This window comes from Adiantum capillus-veneris, chromosome 10, assembly GCF_014529385.1.
Source record: "Adiantum capillus-veneris isolate H3 chromosome 10, ASM1452938v2, whole genome shotgun sequence".
Taxonomy (NCBI): domain Eukaryota; kingdom Viridiplantae; phylum Streptophyta; class Polypodiopsida; order Polypodiales; family Pteridaceae; genus Adiantum; species Adiantum capillus-veneris.
This window is the reverse complement of record NC_140940.1, coordinates 151,026,498-151,048,490: the sequence shown is the minus strand read 5'-3', so window position 1 is coordinate 151,048,490 and position 21,993 is coordinate 151,026,498. Positions and strand designations below refer to the sequence as shown.

At 45.2% G+C, this 21,993-nt stretch overlaps 1 protein-coding gene across 1 annotated transcript in view; it reads left to right on the top strand.

Annotated features, from left to right (window-relative positions):
- Positions 1 to 20,862, top strand: part of DEG5 (DEGP protease 5) — a 104,255-nt gene extending 83,393 nt beyond the window's left edge. The window contains exons 4-8 of the mRNA XM_086522714.1: positions 19,728 to 19,817; positions 19,918 to 20,040; positions 20,137 to 20,224; positions 20,304 to 20,378; positions 20,510 to 20,862. Of these exons, the coding sequence (XP_086378840.1) occupies positions 19,728 to 19,817; positions 19,918 to 20,040; positions 20,137 to 20,224; positions 20,304 to 20,378; positions 20,510 to 20,610 (477 nt within the window). The 3' untranslated portion in view covers positions 20,611 to 20,862. The remainder of the gene's footprint in view (positions 1 to 19,727; positions 19,818 to 19,917; positions 20,041 to 20,136; positions 20,225 to 20,303; positions 20,379 to 20,509) is intronic.
- Positions 20,863 to 21,993: the final 1,131 nt, after the last annotated feature.

Below are 21,993 nucleotides of genomic sequence, written 5' to 3'. Positions count from 1 at the left end.
TCAAGGTTTACAAAACCGCATATGCTCTACTTGGCCGCCTTCATCAGATATCTGTTCCCCTCTTATGTCACATGTGTTGTCTGCGACGGTTTCTTTCCTTTCGTTTTGTTTGTTGTTCTTATGTAAGTATTTTCCTTTGTTTATCATGGTTTTTGTTTGTTTAGCTTGCTTGCTTGTATGCATCTTATTTCTTTTGTGTGTGATGCTTGTGCTTGTGGATTTGCATGTGCTTGGTTGAGTACTTTTTGTATGAGTGCTTGTGGTTGAGGTGTGTGCGCATGTATGTATGCCTGTTTTGCTTGTTTACTGGTTGTTCTTTTTTGTTTTTTCTCCTGTTTGATGGGTGTGGGCTGGTGGGTGTGTTGGGCAGTTCTTGCCTCGCCTTCAGATTTGCACTATATTGCTTCTGCTTGTAGGTTGAAGAATGTCATAGCCGTGCTGATCATTGCCAGGGATGGCTAGAGGCTATCTCTCTCCCGCATTTTTGGTGCAGTCTTCTTGTAGCGGTGATGTCTCTTCGGCTGGGATACACCATTGCATATGGCCTTGGAGATTTGAAGTCGGGTATCGAAGATTCTTTGGTGGAGTTTTCGGCCTCCTCTCGACGTCAAGGTTGCCTATTTCTGCTTCAGCTCTGTGTTACTTTCTTCCCTCACTCCCCTGCTCCTAGCTTTTGTTGTATCACCCATCTTTTGTAACTTTGCATCACTGGTAGTTTTCCCCCTATGGTTTGTGATCATTGAATATCTCAGGGGTTTTTGCCACTCTATGTCTCGTGTCCCGTGCATCTCTTTCAGTTCAATTGTTTCAAGTGCTTGAAAGTCTGTTCAGTCTGTTCTTTTACGTTGGCACGTTGTGCCCTTCCGTTACAATGGTACCAGAGCTTCAGTCGTGTGCTTTTTTGAAAGCATACCGGTCCTTCCAAAGAGCAAACAAAGCAAGACGACACTTCCAAATTTCACACAAATTTATTATTTTAAGGGGAGAAATATCCAAGGAAAGCTATACAGTTTCTGGAACAATTTGACAACATCTATGCCATGGGGAACTACTTAGAAGAGTCAAAAGATTTTTTGAGCCACCGCTTTTCTCAGAGACAATGCCATGCAGTCTATAGCTACCAAGCCGCACACTCCAAGAACGGCAAGCTTTCAAGAAAACTTTTGTCCGTAGTTACATGCTATCTTTAACATCTTCCTTTGGAGTGCAACTTCTCGCACAATGGTTTTGGTGTAGGTCTTAGGATGGAAAGCCAGTCGTCTTTTCAAGCTCGACTGACGAAGATACATCGAGAATGCTCTTTAAGTTTGATTTAGATACTTTTTGAACTTTGCTTGAGAATTTGTTTGAGAATACTGTTTGGAATTTGTTTGAAATGGATGTTATCTGTTTTGAACTTGTCTTGGTGCCGATTTGAAAATTGTTTGGTTTTGGTTTTGATACTGGTTTCAATGATTCGTGTTTTACTCCCGGGAGGAGTACTAAAGAGTATTACTGCTTGATACTGCCTGCATATACTCATGGCCCGGACCCTTGTGGTTATTTGCGAGGGAAGTATTGAATGATTGAGTATCGTTTTTACTCATGGCCCGGACCGGGATGGTTATTTACAGGGGGAGTATGAATGTTTGTGTTGTTGTTACTCATGGCATAGACCTAGATGGTTATTTTTAGGGGGTGTATTGGAGTCTGAGCAGTGGTTACTCTCAGCACCTCCAAGTGACGCAGGCTGCGGTCTGAGGAGGGTTGGTTGTAAAAGGCCTCTATATCTCAGGGCCCAGACCTCTTTAGGTTACGTGTGAGAGGAGTGATGAGGGAGTCATTGAACAGCTCATGGCCCGAACCTAGATGGTTATTTGCAGGGTAGTGTTCATCAGCGACTACATGCTTCTGTGTCTTGTAACATGCATATGTAAGCATATTGTGTTGCATTGTGATGTGCCAACCACTGAATATTTCTAATTGGATGAGATTGCTTGGGTATGCAATTTTAGTGCACTAAGACACCCGTTATAGATCAATGCGGTTTGGGTGTGATGGCTAAATTTGTGTAAGGTGCAACGGAAGTGAATGTTGAACTTTGCTCAAGATGAGTGCTCCGAACTGTGCTCAAGGTTCCTTTTACTTACGGAAGGGAGAGCCTTCTGTTCCTTTAGTGAGAGAGTGCAAATGATCACAAACAAAGTGGCAAACACTGTGAATGAAGGTGCTGAGATTGGAGAGATAGAGAGAGAAAAGAATACGAGACCAGAATGTTGTCAAACCCTCCTCCGAAGGCCCCACTCTATGGCGAGAGCGGTCTACTATTGATTGCACAAATCTCTACAATGCAATGGACTTGCCGACGATGTCGACGACGATGAGGAGGACGACGACGAGATGGTGTTGAATATTGAAAACGCTAATGGCTGCAATCTGCAAATCTTGTATCTGCTGAATTCTGACTCTATGTCGGTGACGACGATGCAACGACGACACGCTGAAAACGCAGATGCTGAAATCTGCGTTTTCAGGGCTGAATCTGCAAACTTCGGTGGATCTGACCGTGCGGCGAGGATTTGCTGCGTGAGGGTGAGATCTGCGAGGTTTGGGACTTCTATTGCGGGATCTGAGTGCTGCAAACCAAAAACGCTGATGCTAATGATGGTCTTGTCGCGGAGAATTTGCAAAACGCTATGTGATTGTGCTGATCCAAAAACGCTAGGTCTCTTGCTGTCCTGATGCAAAAACGCTAGGTGAACTGTTGTGCTCTGCTGTCGCTAGGTTGTTCTACAAGTTGCAAACGCTAGGCTGATCTGCAATTGCATGAAAACGTTGGCTTGTTCTTTGGTTGAAAACGCTAGGTGATCATGCCGGGGGGTCCTGTTGAGAAGGTGCACTGCCGAATGTTTGGTCCCTGCTGCCTCTTCTGCCAGAAAGTGCTAACGCTGGGGTTTCTTATACACTAGCTTGCTAAATTGCCCTACCCAATTTCCCAACGAAAATCACTTAAAAATATTAAGTGAATATTGACTAAAAAGAGAAAATAGGTCCATGCACTGTAAAAATGCTGGTTCTGATGGAAATTTGATGATCATGCTGTGTGCAACCAGAGGATATGCATCTACTCTAAGTGCCTGGACATGCACGGTGTGCGAACAGACTCACAAAAGTGCCAGAACACTTCCTAAGCTAGGCTAACTGAACCCTGTCATGAAGTAGCTTGTCCACGTACACATAGGGTTAGATGTGCACGTGACAATTTGCTATGTCAGAATATCAAGAGCTCCAATATGAAATGAGAAAACTGAATGCCCCTTGGAATGACCCTCGGATATTTTTGAGCTAACTTGAGTCGTTTTACAGATATACTGTAATCGCGGACAATTACTCTTCTTTCAAGAAGGGGGATGTCACTGTAATGCAAGGGTTGTGACTGAGTATGTATTTGTGTCGGTGTCTTTTAGTGCGGGTGTAAGTGAGTGTTTGTCTCTGTGTGTAGGTGTTTGTGTGAGTGTGTAAAACTGTCTACATGGCCGTTGCATGTTCGACTTCGTATAGTGCAAAGTATCATGATGGCATATGTTCAGTTTTACTTGCCATTGTTGCACTGGCCTCACTCTCGCCTCTCATTGTTGATGTCTACTATTGTATCTCACTTGTGGCGCACCAGTTCTCATAAGAAAGGCCTCCGTTTGTTAGCAATGGAGAAACTCTGCACTCCAAAGCGTCTTGGTGGGCTGAATATTTTGGACCTTCGCCGCCATGCATTGGCAGGGAAGGCTATGTTATTGCCCACTCTTGCATTGCAGTTTCAGCCATGGACAGTTATGGTTGCTGATCTATGTCGACATGTTGCCACTCCTGCCTTTGGTCATTGGCAGATTTCCCTTTGGGAGACTGTGTTTGGCAAGATGGTCGGTAATATTCCTTGTTGCTTGATCACCTTGGGCTTGCTCTCTGCTTGGAAAGTTGTTACGGATCATCTCTCTTGGCATGGCAGGCAGCAAGCAGTTGGGAATTCGTTGCGTTTGGAAACATTCATTGGAGCAAGGCATTTTCTTTTACCTTGGTTGATTAGTCGCCTCATCAAGCTTACTTCCTCTCTGGTCGTGGTATACGCACGGTGGATGATGTGCTGGATTTATCTGGGAATTTGCTTACCTTTTCTCAAGCGGCAGCACGCTTTGGGTTGGGCCTACATTATCGTCAGATTTGGAGCTTGCTTCGGCATATGTTGGATGTTTTTCTACCTGTTCCGCCGTTGGCCGGTGGATGCCATATGCAGGATTGGAATTTATGCGACTCTTCTTTGGATGCGATTTTTGCTCGCCATGTCTATGCTTCTCTCATGCAGGACTTCTTGGCTGGCTGATCATTGTAATGCGCTTTGGGATTTACACAAATCCGATCAATGGTGGAGGCAGGCTCTTATTGCAATCTGGAAGTCTCGCTTGCCTCTTAAGGAGCGTTTATTTCTTTGCCGTTGTTTGTTGGGAGTTCTTCCAATTGGAACACTCCTTGCGGCGCGTTGTATTAGCTCCTTTCGTTTCGTCGGTTGTTCCGCTGCTGATGAGACCGTCAGACATCTGCTTTGGGAGTGTCGCTGCACCAGGGCTTTCCTCCGCCGCATTTCTGCTTGTTTGCACCTTCGATTTCCCTCAGCGGTCTTCCACAAACGATTCTGGCTTTTTGGCATTCTTCCGAATTACCTCCAGCAATTTGCAATTTTCTTCGCATGGGTGTCTGAGTGTGTACGTTTGCTTTGTGATGTGTTGTGCATCTTCGCAGTGTGCTTCCGGCTCAAGGTGGAGCCTAAATAGGCTGACTGGCAAGAGTTGTGAGGAATGTTCTCTCAACAGTTTGAGTCGTCTTGTAGAGCGGATACTGGATTTGGCCTACCCGACATTTCCCCCTGTTCCTCCGGCCTATTGTTGCTTGCTTGATAGTAGGCTTTGACAAGCAATTTGATGTGTCACGTGACACATCCAACCCTATGTGTCCGTGGACAAGCTACAACACGACCATGGTTCAGTTCAGTCAAGCCAGTCTAGAATAGGAAGTGATCTGGCACTTTTGTGAGTCTGTTCGCAGACCGTGCATGTCCAGACACTTAGATTAGATGCATATCCTCTGGTTGCACATAGCATGATCATCAGATTCCAGTCAAATCCCATCAGGAGCACTTTTACAATGCGTAGACCTATTTTCCTTATTTTTGACATTTTTCACTTATCATTTTTAAGTGAATTTTGTTGGAAAGTAGGTAGGGCAATTTTGCTAAGTTTGTATAAATAGAAACCTAGCGCTAGCACTTTCTGGCAGAAGAGGCAGTAGGAACAGTTTGTTCAACATGCAACTTCTCAACAAGACCCCATCTTGTTTTTGCATCTGCAGTAGCCTGGCAACAGCAGAGGACAGATCAGCCCTAGCCTTAGTGGTTTGCACCAACAGATTCACGGCGTTTTTGCAACAGGACCCATTTTCAACCCTAGCGTTTTTGGATCAGCATACCATCCTAGTGTTTTGCAGATCCTTCGCGACGGATCAGTTTAAAGCATCAGCATTTTCAGTTTTCAGCACTTAGGCACAGTAGAACAAGCCCCAAACCTCGCAGATCTCACCTTCCCGCAGCAGCAGATCCTCGCCGCACGGTTAGATCAAGCGAAGTTTGCAGTTTCAGCAACGAAAACGCAGATTTCAGCATCTGCGTTTTTCAGCGCGTCGTCGTCGCCATCGACATCGTCACCGACATAGAGTCAAAATTCAGCAGATACAAGATTTGCAGATTTTTCAGCCCTTAGCGTTTTCAGATTTCAATCCGTCTCGTCGGCAAGTCCAAAGCATTGTAGAGATTTATGCAATCAATAGTAGACCGCTCTCGCCATAGAGAGTGGGGCCTTGGGAGGAGGGTTTGACAACATTCTGGTGTCGTATTCTCTTCTCTCTCTATCTCTCAGTCTCAGCACCTTCATTCACAGTGTCATTCACTTTGTTTGTGTCCATTGCACTCTCTCACTAAAGGAACGGAAAGCTCTCCCTTCCGTAAGTAAAAGGAACCCTTGAGCACAGTTCGGAGCACTCGTCTTGAGCAATGTTCAACATTCACTTCCGCTGCACCTTACATTGGTATCAAAGCTTTGGCAGTGTTCTGTATCACTCAAGGAAAGAACCACAAGAACCACAATTTTTTTTGCTTGTTGAGGTCGCACGAACCCAAGTTCTCTTGGGCGTGTTGATTCCTAATCGTGTTTTTGAAGAGTGACAGGAAACCCAAGAAAGAAGGGCTTGTCCAGCCTCCCCTTGTTTCTCTTTTCACTCATTAAGAGCGGACCGTGCACTTAGTGGCCGGCCAATCGACGTGAGGTGGGAAAAAGCAACCTTGGTGTGAGCGCAAGGCCGCCAAGGGGTGCGCCCGCCGCAGGAAAGAGAAGAACTCGGGTGAAGAGAAGATCCTTCTCTAACACAGATTGCAAGCAAAAGAAGAACCTCAAGACGCGCAAGAACCTCAAGAACTCAAGAACCCCAAGAACCAAGACCCGTAAGAACCCAAGAACCCAAGCTCCTTGTGAACTTAAGAACCCAAGACCACAAGAACCCACGACTTCAGTGGATGGTCATCACTCAAAGCGGAATGGATACTTCGCTTAGAGGTGATGAGTATGAGAGAGGCGAAGAAGAATTCTCCCCACCAGGAGGTTTTTCCGACCCTCCCGCTTTCCCATCTACGCGAAAGATTGCACCAGATCCTATGGAAGCTTTTACAAGATGATGGTGGACAGTAAGCTAGAAGGTGACGAAAGAATTGCAGCCATAGAACGTAAATACGAAGAACGAATGGCAGCCATAGCATGTGAACGCGAAGAAAGATTGGTAGCCATCGAGCGTAAGTACGAGCAAGTACGCTTGGAAGCCACAGAAAGACGAGCCGAATTTGATCGCGAGAACAAAGCAAGAAAAGAGGAGAGCGACCAACACATGAAAGAGTTCTTGCGACTCTTTTCAATTGTGCAAGCACAGTTTGAACAGAATCAAAAGAAGGAGACTCTCTCAGTCTCTTTTTCTCCAAAGCATGACGCACAGGATTTGCATGATGATAAGCATGATGATTTGAATGATAAATGATGAGCATGATGATTTGCATGATCAAGATGTGATTTCTGACAAGCATGATGATTTGCATGAAGATGATGTGATTGTTCACAAGGATGATGTGTTAATTGATACTTTCTGTAGTGAAGCTAACCTCATTGCAGATTCGATCAATCACGAAGAACCGATCTTGGCTCTCGAGCCTAGGTCCCAAGAACCCCCTCAAGAAGAACCGGTCTTGGCTCTAGAGCCTAGGTCCAAAGAACCCTTACAAGAAGTACTATGTGTTCGAGTGATTCATCAGCACGCATTGTTCGAGTGTTTCATTCGTGATCCCTTTTCCGAGGCATGACATATTGCACGTTGGGCACGTTTCACTCATGAATGAGCACGGATGTATGCGGATTATTCATGAAAAGCTGAAAAGTATGCATTTAAGGAAGTCACATTCCAGTCTCTTCCTTGGCATGATACATTTGTAGAAAGAGCTTCAAGTCTTACTTTAGGTGGACCGTTCCGGCCCCCCCCCCTCCTCCTCCCCGTTCCCGTCCCGTTCGGGACTCTCCCGTTCCCGTTTCCCGTTCCCGTTCCGGGTAACTATGTCTACATTGCATGCACAGTCTTTTAGGAAGACAAGATTTTTTCCAGTCACTTTACATGGAATAGGTATGTTCATGGTTTGTGTTGGAAATGGTTTCATGAATTTTCAGCCATGGAGATTCTTGAAGGTGGACTTACGTCCATAGACAAAGTGGAAGCATTGAAGCAGTCTCCGATGACTTTGTGTCGCTTTCGGCGCGGCACAAAGAAGGAAGCGTTGCAGACCTTTATGAAGTTCAAGTACCGCACGACACACACATCAGAGTGGGCAGCGAAGAGTCCCTTCCAGGATTTGGGATGCTATTGGCGATCTCCCTCGACGGCATACAGTTCGGTACCAGTATCTCACTTTGAAAAGGAGGAGATGTCATGTGACACATCCAACCCTATGTGTCCGTGGACAAGCTACACCATAGCAGGGTTCAGTTCAGTCAAGTCAGTCTAGAATAGGAAGTGATCTGGCACTTTTGTGAGTCTGTTCGTAGACCGTGCATGTCCAAACACTTAGATGAGATTTATATCCTCTGGTTGCACATAGCATGATAATCAAATTCCAGTCAGATCCCATTAGGAGCATTTTTACAATGTATAGACCTATTTTTTCTATTTTTGACATTTTTCACTTATTATTTTTAAGTGACTTTTGTTGGAAAGTAGGTAGGGCATTCTTGCTAAGTTTGTATAAATAGAAACCTAGCGCTGGCACTTTCTGGCAAAAGAGGCAGCAGGAACAGTTTGTTCAACAGGCAACTTCTCAACAAGACCCCATCAACATTGGATGCCTAGCGTTTTCCATCAAGAACCCAGATCAGCCAGCGTTTTTGCATTTGCAGCAGCCTGGCAACAGCAGAGGATAGATCAGCCCTAGCCTTAGTGGTTTGCACCAGCAGATTCACAGAGTTTTTGTAGCAGGACCCATTTTCAGCCCTAGCGGTTTTGGATCAGCATACCATCCTAGCGTTTTGCAGATCCTTCGCGACGGAACAGTTAAAAGCATCAGCGTTTTCAGTTTTCAGCACTTAGGCACAGTAGAACAAGCCCCAAACCTCGCAGATCTCACCTTCCCGCAGCAGATCCTCGCCGCACGGTCATATCCAGCAAAGTTTGCAGTTTCAGCCCGGAAAACACAGATTTCAGCATCTGCGTTTTTCATCACGTCGCCATCGACATCGTCGCCGACATAGAGTCAGAATTCAGCAGATACAAGATTTGCAGATTTCAGCCCTTGGCGTTTTCAGATTTCAGCCCGTCTCGTCGTCGTCCTCATCGTCGTCGACATAGTCGGCAAGTCCAAAGCATTGTAGAGATTTGTGCAATCAATAGTAGACCGCTCTCGCCATAGAGAGTGGGGCCTTGGGAGGAGGGTTTGACAACATTCTGGTGTCGTATTCTCTTCTCTCTCTATCTCTTAGTCTCAACACCTTCATTCACAGTGTCATTCACTTTGTTTGTGTCCATTGCACTCTCTCACTAAAGGAACGGAAGGCTCTTCCTTCCGTAAGTAAAAGGAACCCTTGAGCACAGTTCGGAGCACTCATCTTGAGCAAAGTTCAACATTCACTTCCGCTGCACCTTACATGACGGCTCCTCTGTTCCTAGTTTGCCCGCCTCTACCTTGTGGGTGTCACTGCGGCTCTCTCAGGTGTCTACGTGTGCTTCTTCTCGTCCATCCTCCTTCCTGCCGATTTGGTCTCTTCCTAGTCGCTTGGCGGTCTTGGGTAGCATAGCTGCCCCCTGACCACTTACTTGGACTCCTCTCGGCTCTCCACCTAGTTCCTAGGGGGGGGGGTTTCCCTTGGTTTTTCAGTTATATAGTTGCTCGCCCACATGCGTTATCCGTCTTTTCAGGTTTTTGATGGGCCTCAGCTATTCACGGGTTCTATGCCTAAAGGAAGCCTTGTACTTTGCTTTTCGGGAGGTTGTATCAGATTAACTTTCTTGTAGGAAAACACCTTTCGGGCGCGTAGAGGGGGCCAAAGTATAGAGAACCAACGATGTGATTCTTTAGAGAGAGAGAGAGAGAGAGAGAGAGAGAGAGAGAGAGAGAGAGAGAGAGAGAGAGAGAGAGAGAGAGATGAAATGAAATGATATATTAACGTCTTCGAAAGGCCAAAATGACCTATGAGACCAAGTTGTTACAACATAGTGAATCTGATACCATGTCCGGAATAAAAAAGAACTGAAACAAAATACAACTACTACAAAGTGGGACTGTATGGATGTGCCAGCTAATACAAGGTGCCCAATACATTGTGTAGTCCAATGAGAGAAGGGGGGGGGGGGGGGGGGGGGGGGGGGAGATAGTTATGGTAGAGATCCATCCTCGTCCGCACTATGGCCGTCGAGAAAGTATGGCTCGAATCCTCTGCTGTAGTCTCCGTCTATACTGTGTAGCTCCTCTCCTCAATCGCGGTCTTCTAGATCTCCCTAGTTCGAATGCTCGGTCTATGAGAATGCCAATAGTGGTAGTATGAGTGCGGGCAAAGCTCTGCAATGGTGATTGCTCCTCTGGCTGCTCCTCTGGGTGCCCAATATCTAGTGTAAAGAAATCTGTAATCTCTCTCTGGGACTGTCTCTCTCCGGCTCTCCTCAGTAAAGTGTCTCTATGCCTGTGTCAAGTAGATACAGTCCAAGACATCTTTGATCCTCATAACTCATGACCCTAGATAGAGGCCCAAAACCCTCTTTGAATAGACAATGGAAACGGCCTCGTATCTCATAGTACACTGTGCAATGGCATATGTAATTTAGCTCTGTCTCTGGCTCTAGATGACATAAGCGGCATATCCTGCTATCTGCTGGTATCCCTCTGAATCTGCTAATCTCAATCTTGAGCTGATGTGAGGATGTGCACATCTGGCCAATGGCACACCGCAAACCATGAGAAAGGTGTGTGTCCATATAGCTAGGTCGAATCACAAACCCGTCCTCTATGAGGTGGAAAAGATGTTCTCTATAGAAAGTCATCTTTGTGCCCAACTCCTGTACCGGCTCTATCCATGTCCTCCTCGTGTCCAGTTGGATCAGATCCTGACGATGAGTCTAGTGATCTCCACTCGTGGCAGGGACATCAAGGGTGCCTGTAGAGAGTATTGAAAAGGAGGCAACCTGTCCATGGTGAAGCCATGTGTCTGAAACCATGATGTCAGTTGTGTATACCAGCATGATGTATCCCCCTGTAGAGCTAACTGTCTGGAGGACTCTAGTGCCAACCTGGCATATCTATCTCTGGTAGTATCCCATAGGCTATGTACAAAGGAGACTGATTTGGTAAGCGCCTCAATCTCCATAGAGGGGCCAGCTAACTCCGCTGGAATGATATCATGCGGTACGGAGGCCTTGGCTCTAATCAGCCGAGAGATCATAGATACCAAGGGCCTCTCCATATGTCTCCAGCCTTCTTGACCTACAAAAGGTCTCCAAACTTGCACCCCATATAGCATAGTAGAGGCAACCAAAGTATCAAAGAGCCATAACTTTGTCCTAGGTTCCTGGAACTAAACCTGCGAACACATCCTCTCCAATCCTCCCAAAGCCGCATAAGCTCTAGTCAGTCTAGTCTCTGCGGCTCTTCTCAAAGAAAATCTCGGCCTAGTAAAGACTACTCCCAGGTAAGTGTATGCATCTGTATACTCCACAATCTCGTGACCATACGTGAAAGTAGGTGCTGATCTCCTGATCCACTGTGGTGTGGTGTTAAACACCATAACCTTGGTTTTACCAAGGTTTACACATAATCCACTATCCTCTGCAAAACTGTGTAGTGCATCCAAATGTCGTTGCATACCCTTTAGTGAGTTAGATATCAACGCAATATCATAAGCATACAACAACAATGGGATCCACGTCCCTGCCAGTTAGGCACCTTTGTCACCCTCTCTGTCAATGTAATCAGACACCTCATCAACATACATACCAAATAGAGTAGGAGACAATGGGCAGCCTTGTTTCATCCCAATAGTAGAGTGAACTAAATCAGATACCCTTCCGGAGTGCGTACATGTCTCATTACTAATCTGTACAAAGCCATAATCCCCCAAATCAACTCTATGGGCACCCCCATCTCCTGCAGTCTGCGCATCAATCGAGCTCTCGGTACCATGTCAAATGCTTTGTGGAAATCCACAAAGCTACAATAAATCTGCCTCCCATGTGACCTGCCCTCCTCACTGATGGCTCTGAGTGTCAGAATATGATCAAGAGTGGAGAAACCCCTCCTGAAACCGGCTTGACCCTTTGCTCATACACCCTCACCCTCTGCCCAATCACTCAAGTGTTGCTCAAGAATGGATGCATACAACCGTGCCAATGTGTGTCCAACCATAATAGTGCGATAGTTCCCAGGCTCTGTAGGATCACCTGCCTTGAAGATGGGCACAATAGTAGACAACCTCCAAGTCTCAGGTAACCCCTCACACATGGCACGATTGAACAACACTGCAAGAACCTTCATCAACATATCCCTAGCATGTATGAAGTGCTCCGCTACTAGACCGTCATGATCATATGCCCTCCCGGTCCTCATCCTATCAATGGCCCTCTGTACCATCTGAGTGGTAAAGAAGGTGCTCGTAGATGGGCGTGGCTCTGTAGGGTCTGGAAGGGGTTCCTGTCCTGGAATCGTATATAACGATGTCCACACATCAGGTGAAGTTATCACTGGGGGAGGGGAGTGATCATGAAAGAGTCGCCATGCCTCTCCTGAGTCCCTAGTCAAGAACATCTGATATAAGTCTAGGTCCATCTGAGCCATGTAAGTCAAGAATCGCACAAGGCGTCTAGAAGCAATATGAGACTGTCTATAAGTGATGACTCCTAAAAGAAGATCCCTCTGAAGCTTGGCTCTCATCTCTCTGCACTCCTCATCATACCAACTATTCTGGGGCATGCTCCTAGAATGTCGTCTCTTGTCCGGCTGAGTGTGTGGGTATGCCACGGATGCAACACCATGCAGTGTGTCAGTCAGTAGAGTGGTGCACTCCTCCACTGAGAGGCCTGTACCAGTTGTGCCTTCCCATAGACGGTCTCAAATCTCCTCTCTATAAACGGAGAGAGAGAGAGAAATGAAATGTTATATTAACGTCTTCAAAAGGCCAGAGTGACCTATGAGACCAAACTGATACAAAAGTGGTGAATCTGTTACAATGTCTGAAAAGTGTGAAAATAAATGCGAAAAACTAAATACAAAGTATTAGATAAGCTTCTTAGGAGCATTCTGGGTGTCTGGCTAGAATGCTTCTAATCCTTTGTTGTAGTCTCCTCCGGTGAAGTGTGCTTCTGCATCTCGGTCGAGGTCATCTCGATTTCCTAAGCTCAATCGCCCTGTCAATGAGGGTGCCTTTGGTCTGAATGTGGGTACTCCTTTGTGCTCAGTGCTGGCCTCTTGCTTCTCCTTCCATTCTTGCTTCTCTCGATCCGAAGAAATCTGTGATCTGCCTCTGAGGCTGTAGTGCTCTTTGTCTTCTCATTAGATTATCCCTGTGCCGATGTAGTTCCAGTAGGTACAGGCCTAAGCACCTTTGATCTTGGTATTGCATGACTCTATTTAGAGGTCCAAAGCCTTTTTTAAATAGGCAATGGAAACGCCCGCGTATCTCATAGTAATTCTGTCTTCGGCTCCATTCCGCATAACTTGTAAATTCTGCTCGCATGTGGGATTCCCCTAAATCTGCCAAATTCAATTTCCAGCTGGTGTGAGGATGTACGAATTTGACCAATAGCACATCTCAAACCGTGAGACAAGTGGGTATCCATGTAGCTCGGGCGAATCACAAAACCATCTTCAGATATCTGTAGGAAGTTTTCTTTGTAGTCGGCCATCTTCGTGCCCAATTCTTGTGTAGGGTCTACCCATGTCCTCTTAGTGTCCAACTGTATAAGATCCTGGCAGATGATTTTATTAATCTCCGTTCGTGTGATTGCCAGTGATGGAGCCTCAAGAGAGTATTGGAAGGGGGGTAATCTTTCCATACTGAACCCGTGTCTCTGAAACCACGAGGATAGTTGCGCATACCAGCATGATGTATCTCCTTTCATTGCTAATTGTCGAGAGGATTTGAGGGCCAATCTAGTATATCGGCAATTATTTGTATCCCATAAACCGTGTATAAAGGACACTGATCTGGTAAGAGCTTCAATTTCTATCGAAGGGGCAGCTAGTTCCGCTTGGGTAATCGTGTGTGGTACGGAGGCCTTGGCTCTAATCATTCGCGAAATCATAGATACCAAAGGTCTCTCCATTGACTTCCAATTATCCTGATCCACAGATGGTCCCCAAATCTGGACCCCATAAAGCATAGCCGAAGCCACCATAGTATCAAAGAGCCAAAGTTTTTTTCGTGGTTCTTGAAACTGCACTTGTGAACACATCCTCTCCAACCCCCCCAAGGCCGCAGAGGCTCTGGACAATCTAGCATCCGCTGCTTTCTTAAGAGTAAACTTCGGTCCTGTAAATACCACACCAAGGTATGTGTATGCGTCTGTGTACTCTACTGTATCCTGGCCATATGCAAATGTAGGTGCCGATCTCCTAACCCACTGCGGTGTGGTGTTAAACACCATAACTTTGGTTTTACCCAAATTTACCGACAGTCCGCTGTCTTCCGCGAATTTATGTAATGCATCTAACTGCCTCTGCATTCCATCTGGCGATTCTGTTATCAATACAATATCATCTGCATACAACAACAAAGGGATCCATGACCCTGCAAGTTGAGCACCTCTGTCACCCTCTCTATCAATGTAATCCGATACCTCATCTATATACATACCAAATAAAGTAGGGGACAATGGGCATCCCTGCTTTACTCCAACGGTGGAATGAACAATGTCGGAATCCCCTTCTGGAGTACGTACATAACCAGTTACTGACCCGTATAAGGCCATGATCCCCCAGATAATCTCTTTGGGGACCCCTAACTCTTGCATTCTGCGCATCAATCTGGCCCTTGGTACTATATCAAAAGCTTTCCGAAAATCCACAAAGCAACAATACATCCTTCTCCCGCTTGCTCTTCCTTCCTCAATAATGGCTCTGAGCGTAAGAATATGATCTAAAGTGGAATAACCCCTCTTGAATCCAGCTTGTCCCGTTGCCCTTATGCCCTCATTCTTTGCCCATCTACTCAATTTTTGTTCCAGAATGGATGCGTACAGTCGGGTCAATGTGTGACCCACCATAATGGTACAGTAGTTCCCGGGTATCATAGGGTCCCTTGACTTGAAAATAGGTACGATAGTAGATAATTTCCAAGATTCAGGGAATCCTTCACACATGACCCGATTAAACAGACGAGCAAGGACTTCTGAAAGTAGATCCCTTGCATGGATCAGATGTTCTGCTACTAAACCCTCATGATTATATGCTCTTCTTGTCTTCATCTTATCAATGGCTTTTTCCACCATTTCCGTAGTAAAGAAAGTACTAGTAGCAGAGCATGGCTCGAACGGATCTGCTAATGGAGGCTGTCTCGATACCGTATATAATGATGTTACATATTGACCCCAAATCTCAGGAGAAGTAATTGTCGGAGGTGATGAGTGCTCGTGAAATAAACGCCAGGCCTCATGTGAGTCCTGACTCAAGAAGAGCTGATATAAATCCTTCTCGAGTTTGGCTAAAAATGCCCTTTTCTTGCAACGTACTATACGCCGAAGAGCAATCCGAGACTGCTTATATGTGATAATCCCAAGTGTAAGCTCTTTCTGGACCTGGGTTCTCGTCTCTCTGCATTCCTCGTCATACCAACTGTTTTGAGGCATGTTCCCATATCCTCTCTTCTGATCAGGCTGAGTATGCGGGTATGCCTCTTGTGCTGCTCCATGTAGTATCTCTGTTAGCTGAGAAGTAATCTCCTCTACAGTATATACTGGCTCGGCTGCCCACATCCTGTTATAGATCTTTTCCACATAGATTGAATCAGTCTCTGGCGTGAAAGTATATCTTGTGTGTGTCTTCTTCCTTCGTACTTGAGAGGCATTGTATTGGAAGGAGATTGATAAGGTCAAGAGAGCATGATCCACCGCAGTCCCAACCGGTCTGGGTCCCACCTTAAAGTCCTCGATACTAGAAATAAAGCTTGGTGAAGTCATGACATAATGCTCTGTACTGGCCCCATGCCTGTGCGGGAAGCATGTGAATCCCCCAAATAAAGGGAAATTCTCTAGACCATTAAGTATGGCCAAACCATGTGTAGTTGCCATTTCCATGAGATGTCTCCCATATTCAGTGTGTTCTTTATCCTGTGAGTTTCTAGTAAGCCCCTCCTCTGATAAAATCCACTTCTCTGAGCATTTCCTCAGAAGTATCATAGAATACTGCTTGAGAGTTGGCCGTTCTGGCATTAAAGTCTCCTAAGAGAACGATGTCTCCATCTCTAGAGAACAACTCCCATATGTCATTATTCAATATGGAGAAAGGGGACTGTCCTTTAGGTGAGGAGTAGACTGATGTACTTGGAGGGAAGTAGCATATAGCGATATATAGAAATCTACCTGTCTCGGCTCTCATTCTCACCCACATATACCTTGCTTGTTCATCTTTCCTGATAATCTGTAGTAGTGGTTTCAGCTCCTCTTTAAATAAGACTGCTACTCCTCCTGAACCCCGGCTACCTCGCAGAGATCTCTTGTCTGGTCGACCAGTTGTTTCCCATAAATACCCCTTCACATGTGGCATAAGCTGTCCCGGTATCTGTGTGTCTCTGAGTAGAAAACTATGTCTCTGTCCCTAAAGCTGTCCTCAAAGGCACCTACATCTAGTCTATATGATCCATTACAATTCCACGCCGCTATCCGGAGCGTTGCCCCATAGGTCTCGCACCGTCATGATGAGCGCTTTTCCAGAACCACTACTTTCCCTCCTCTATAAAAGGTGATTTTCCCCTTTTCTCTTGCTGCCCTGATCTCTGGCATCAACTCTTGCATGTGTGCCACTCGTGCCAATGTAAGGTCATCTCCCAGGAAAATACCGGTTTTCTTAAGAGTTGGCCTCTTCTTTAGAAAAATACCGGTTGGCTTCCTTGCATTTGTATTTGGCTGCTAGAGAGAGAGAGAGAGAGAGAGAGAGAGAGAGAGAGAGAGAGAGAGAGAGAGAGAGAGAGAGAGAGAGAGAGAGAGCTTTGCCATTGGTCTTCCTTGCATTTGTATTTGGCTGCTAGAGCTCTTCTGGTAAATCTGATTCTTCTTGCGATGGCTTGGTTTACTACATCGTGCATGACTCTTCACTCTGGAGTCATGGCATTTTGCGCCGCTTAGTGCGTAACTTTCTATGGAGTGGGTCAAATGGATCCACAGACACACGGCCGCGAGTTCACTGACACATCGTGATGTTGCCTACAGAGAAGGGCTGTTTGGGGATTATTTATCCCAAGATGTAGAGTAGTGCATTGCTTGCCAAGCTCATAGTCCACGGTTTGTTTCCTCCGGTTGAGCCTTGGAAGCAGTTTTTATGCCATGCTTTGTCAGGTACCTCTCCTCGTTTTAGGTTTATGGACAGTGACGCCCTTTGGCGCATGATGATCCATTTCATTTTTCAGGGATGCACCCTTGGATATGTTTCATTTATCACGGTTTATGCGCTGCTTGTTGAGGATTTGGATGACTATGGTTCCTGCTTTGATTCGACAACCACCTCATTGTTTGGAGGAAGTTGAGAGGCAGCGACTGATTTGGAATGCTTGTGTGACAGCCAACAGCTAGAAGAGAGGACTTATTGATCAAGCCAGATGGGAGGATGGTCCAGCAATATCTTTATGTAGATGGTCGGAGGCCTCCTTGGTTAATGCAGAGATCATTGGAACTACCTATGGGATTCGCAAAGGGATCATGTATGTGAGAGATTGATTTTGCAATTCTTGCTCACTGGCATGACCTCATTGGGGGATAGGCTTTTTTGCCCCCTCATCAGGGGTGGTGGGCTGTCTTTTACCCCTCCTCTGGACAGCCACTTGTCACTAAGCATGGAACTCTCGTTTTTGACATTGTAGAGATTGGCCATCATGGCTATGACTAGAGATTCACATTTCAGGGTGCGGTACCACTTGATAGGCGTTTGGATGCTCATTGGCAGCCTATTCGAGTGGTGGGCTCTTTGGGGAGGTGCTCTTGTGTTGACCCTGTTTTCACAGCCAAGGAGGCAGCACTTTGGAGGTTATGGATTTGGGAGGGACTCCCCTACGAAGTAACTTAAAAAGGACTGCTAAAAACATACCCTAAAGGCATCTGCTTTCATTAACTAACTGGACCCAAAAATTGCGGCCAAAGCTCTTCTTGTAAAATCTGCCACATATAATCTGTCCATACTGCCTTGCATTTTGGGCTGTGATTTGCGGTGCAAAATCTGCCACGTTTCGATCTCACACTGAGATTTGGCTCTATTGCTCGGCCACTTCGCTCCCCTCGTGTGAATGTGTGCCAGCCGGTCCTTGCCACGTCACAAGTCATCACATACCCCTTTCTTAAACAAGAGTAATCATCCACAACTACACCTGCATACACTAAAATCAATCAACATTGTTAACAATTAATGCCTCGTGCCATCATGCAATTAAAATCAAATCACTAGACACCTTCACCTCACTTAGAGATAATGTTGTAGTCATTCATCTCAGATGCAAATAATCACATCACATAAACCACAAAACATAGATTAGGGGGTGATACATCATTCCAATGTGCTGTATCAAGTGTTTTGGTGCTCAATGCAACAAATCTTAAGTGCACTACCTTGCTAGTGGATCAAATCCAGTGTTGGTCTCTGACAACATCATACATGGTTCCATAGCATGCCCAGCAAAGCATACCCTACTACACCATGTCTGATCACCAAGTGGTCTCGTACGGTCCCATACGTTTTGTACACGTACGAAGATGTGCGGTACGACAACTTCATGTACGCTCAAAATAAATAAACAAATAATTCTTAAGCCTAAGGCCTAGGCCCTTGGGTTTAAACTTTAGTCTTAAAGAAATTGGAGGGAGAGGAGATGAAGAGGCAAGACTCTAGTCTCTAGAGCTTGAGAGCTAGAACATGGGAGGTTGAAGGCTTGAGCATACTAGATCATAGATGTAACATCGCATGGAGAGCTTGAGAGCATTGAGAACTTGTAAGTGTTGGAGAACAAGATGGAGAGGCATTGCTTAAATAGGTAGAGGCTAGAGCATGAGAGAAGTGGCATCAATGTCACATAGGCTGAATTCATGTTGAAGGGGGAGCATGCAAAGCTCAAGGAGCCCCAACAATGGAATCCAATGTGGGCAAACTGCCTAAATTCGGGCCCAAAAACTGCGTGTTCAACAGACAATGGTCAACAGTCAAAAGGGCCAATGGCTAGAAACAGTTACCAAAAAACTACCGAACAGAATGTACGAGACGTACGGAACAGTACGAGTTGGACTCGTTCTGTTTGACGTATGAGATCTACCCTGCTGATCACGCCGTTAAATCCAATATAGCAATCCAGTGATGGTATGTACCTTCATGGCACATAGCCCCCTAGCATATCTAGGAGAGAAGCAATGCTAAACCTAAAGAAAAGCTTAGCTTGAAAGGATGGGATGGGGTCTATCCAATCCTGAATTTATGTGGCTGTATGATAGAAAGTGGTATAAAGAATCTAAAAAGAGTGAAAGCATCAAAACTAAATGCTCAAATGGGACACCATTCCTCAGCTGTCATAATTTTCAAAGCAGCTAAACCATCGTCCCAAAATTGGAGGAAAAACAGGAACCAAGTGAAGGACAGCCAAACAAAAAAAGTGGCATGAGGCTTTGGGTGTGATGGCCGCTGATCACTTCCTAGAGTTGGAGGAGGAAAACAGGAACAAAGTGAAGAGGACACCCGCTTGTGCAAAATCAAAAAGTATGTGGAGTTGCCTCCGAAATTGCTCCATATTCTAATAGTGAGCAAAAGCTGTCAATCCTTTTAGAAGTGACCCCATTGTCTGTTTGAGAGCTCTCTTTTGAGTGGGAGAGTAATGCCTTTAATTTTTTACAAAGTTTTATGAGGTTGAAGCTCTGCATGCAAGACTAAAAAGTCAAATGTGCAATTTTTCCAGGTTTCACTTCTCTATCCTAATGGTGATGTTATGATCAAGGTGGCACGGCTTGTTGGCATTGATGCTGCACATGATCTAGCTGTTTTGAAGGTACCAGTTATTCAGTAATAACTTTTGCATATGTTTGCTCAAATATCTATCAGTTAGGTAATTCACTGTACACAGTCTGATTGGATAGATCTGATTTGAGATTGATGCACCAGGTGATGTGCTTCGGCCACTTACACTGGGCTCTTCTAAGAAACTGAAGGTGGGTCAGAACTGCTTTGCCATAGGGAATCCGTACGGGTACGAGCATACATTAACTACTGGGGTAAGGGATTGGAATTCTGATTATATGCTCGAGGGTATCTTTGCTGTTACAAGGTTGATGTAAGTTTCTGTCTCAGTTTTCTGCCACTGTATTCAGGTGATCAGTGGCTTAGGGAGAGAGATCCCTTCACCTGCTGGAAGCTCTATCGCTGGAGCAATTCAAACAGATGCTGCAATCAATGCTGGTAACTAACAATTCGGTTGTTTAGCATGTAATCTCTTGATCCTAATCATTAAGATGATGGTTAACTACAATTTGCTAAGGCAATTCTGGAGGACCTTTACTTGACTCCTTTGGGCGCATTATTGGAATAAACACAGCCACGTTTACTCTCCAAGGTTAGTTTGATTTGTCCAGACCCAAATATGTTTAAACAGAATTGTTTGTTAGGAGCTTCTTAGACATTCGAGGACTTTCTTGCTTCCACACTTATGCCTTTTAAGGATGATGTTGGATCCTTTTTATGTAGGTTCTGGCATGTCATCTGGTGTAAACTTTGCCATTCCTATTGATTTAGTGCTGAAGCTTGTTCCACATCTAATTGTTGAAGGGTCAGTTTCTTCCCCCTGAAAACAGTGTGTTATTATTCTGATTGTTGACACACTCAAACAGTGTTACTATGGAAGGCTTCAAGGTTCTTCCAGTTTTCAATTATCGCTGATTTTATGTGCTCGCACCATGTCAGTGAGTTGGAGAATGCATCATTGCATATAACAAAAATGGGATTTCAGACCCATAGATGTGGAAAAGATATTTGTACAAGTGGTGTATACCCATCTTGATGACCATTTAACATGTTCTAAATTTCTCTCTCTTTGTCAAGGATTGTCAAACAACCAGTCATGATTGGTTGGAGAGCAGCTTATATTTTTCTTGAATTTTTACGCACAACTGAAATTTTGTCTTTTTCCGAAAATGTCTCTCTCTTCCAATGTTTAAGTTGTCCTTTTAAAATATCGGATCTGGCTGTACTTGTGGTGTACCTGTTTATACTTTCGTAGAATGTAAGTAGATTGATGGGTTGTGTATGTTAAGTATAACTTGTGTCTCCTGAGTTTATTTCTAGCAAGAGGTAAGGACAAGGTCATAGAACTTCTGGTAACCCAATTCCAACTTAATAGCTTGGAGGTTTTGCTAGTCAACAAAGTGATGAAAGAGCTTGACAGTGCATTGATGCCAATCTGTGACTCAGAGTTTGATTGGAATGCCTAGAAATGGCCCGGAAGCAGCCTCTTATGGAAACCCTATTCTACAGGCATTTACCATACAATGATGCTAAAGAATAATTGGTCTAGCCCCCTTAACAGATATGGAAAAAGCAATGGTCGTACGAAAGGTGGGAGCAAGTAATGGAGAACATCTGGGGGCCAAAGGTTTCGTATCACATGAAGATATTTCTATGGAAAGTAATTAGGGGTGCTCTTCCGATGGGGGTGAAGATTCAGGAGAGAGGGATAGGGACAGAGTGATGCTTGGGGTGCAGGATGGCTAGTGAGGATCTGACCCACCTTTTTATGGAATGCCCAGCTATCAGAGACCTTACAGGAAAAATTTGCAAGTGGATCCAAAGAACATGGAAAATTGGTTTTTCAAGGCTGATTTACTCCTTGGAGGTAAGAACTTGGGTAGCCTTGCCATCCTAATTTGCACTCAAATTATCAAGTTTTGCTTTTTACATAATGTATGGCAAACAAGGAACCGCCGTGTGTTCGAAGGAGGTCCTGAGGTGGCAAGCTTCGCAGAAATTATACAAGAAGGCAGAGTGCTAATATGGACGCTTGGGCGCAAGCAAAACTCAGATGATTGGTCTAGGGTTACTTGTGCCTTGTTGTCAGCGGAATGCTTAGGTAAGGGGAAAATCATGAAAGCAGAAGATTAGTGAAGAACATGATAATGAACCTGGTGTATCAAGAGCATGGGGACAGGTCGTTAGGGGTGGCTCCCTAGATAGGT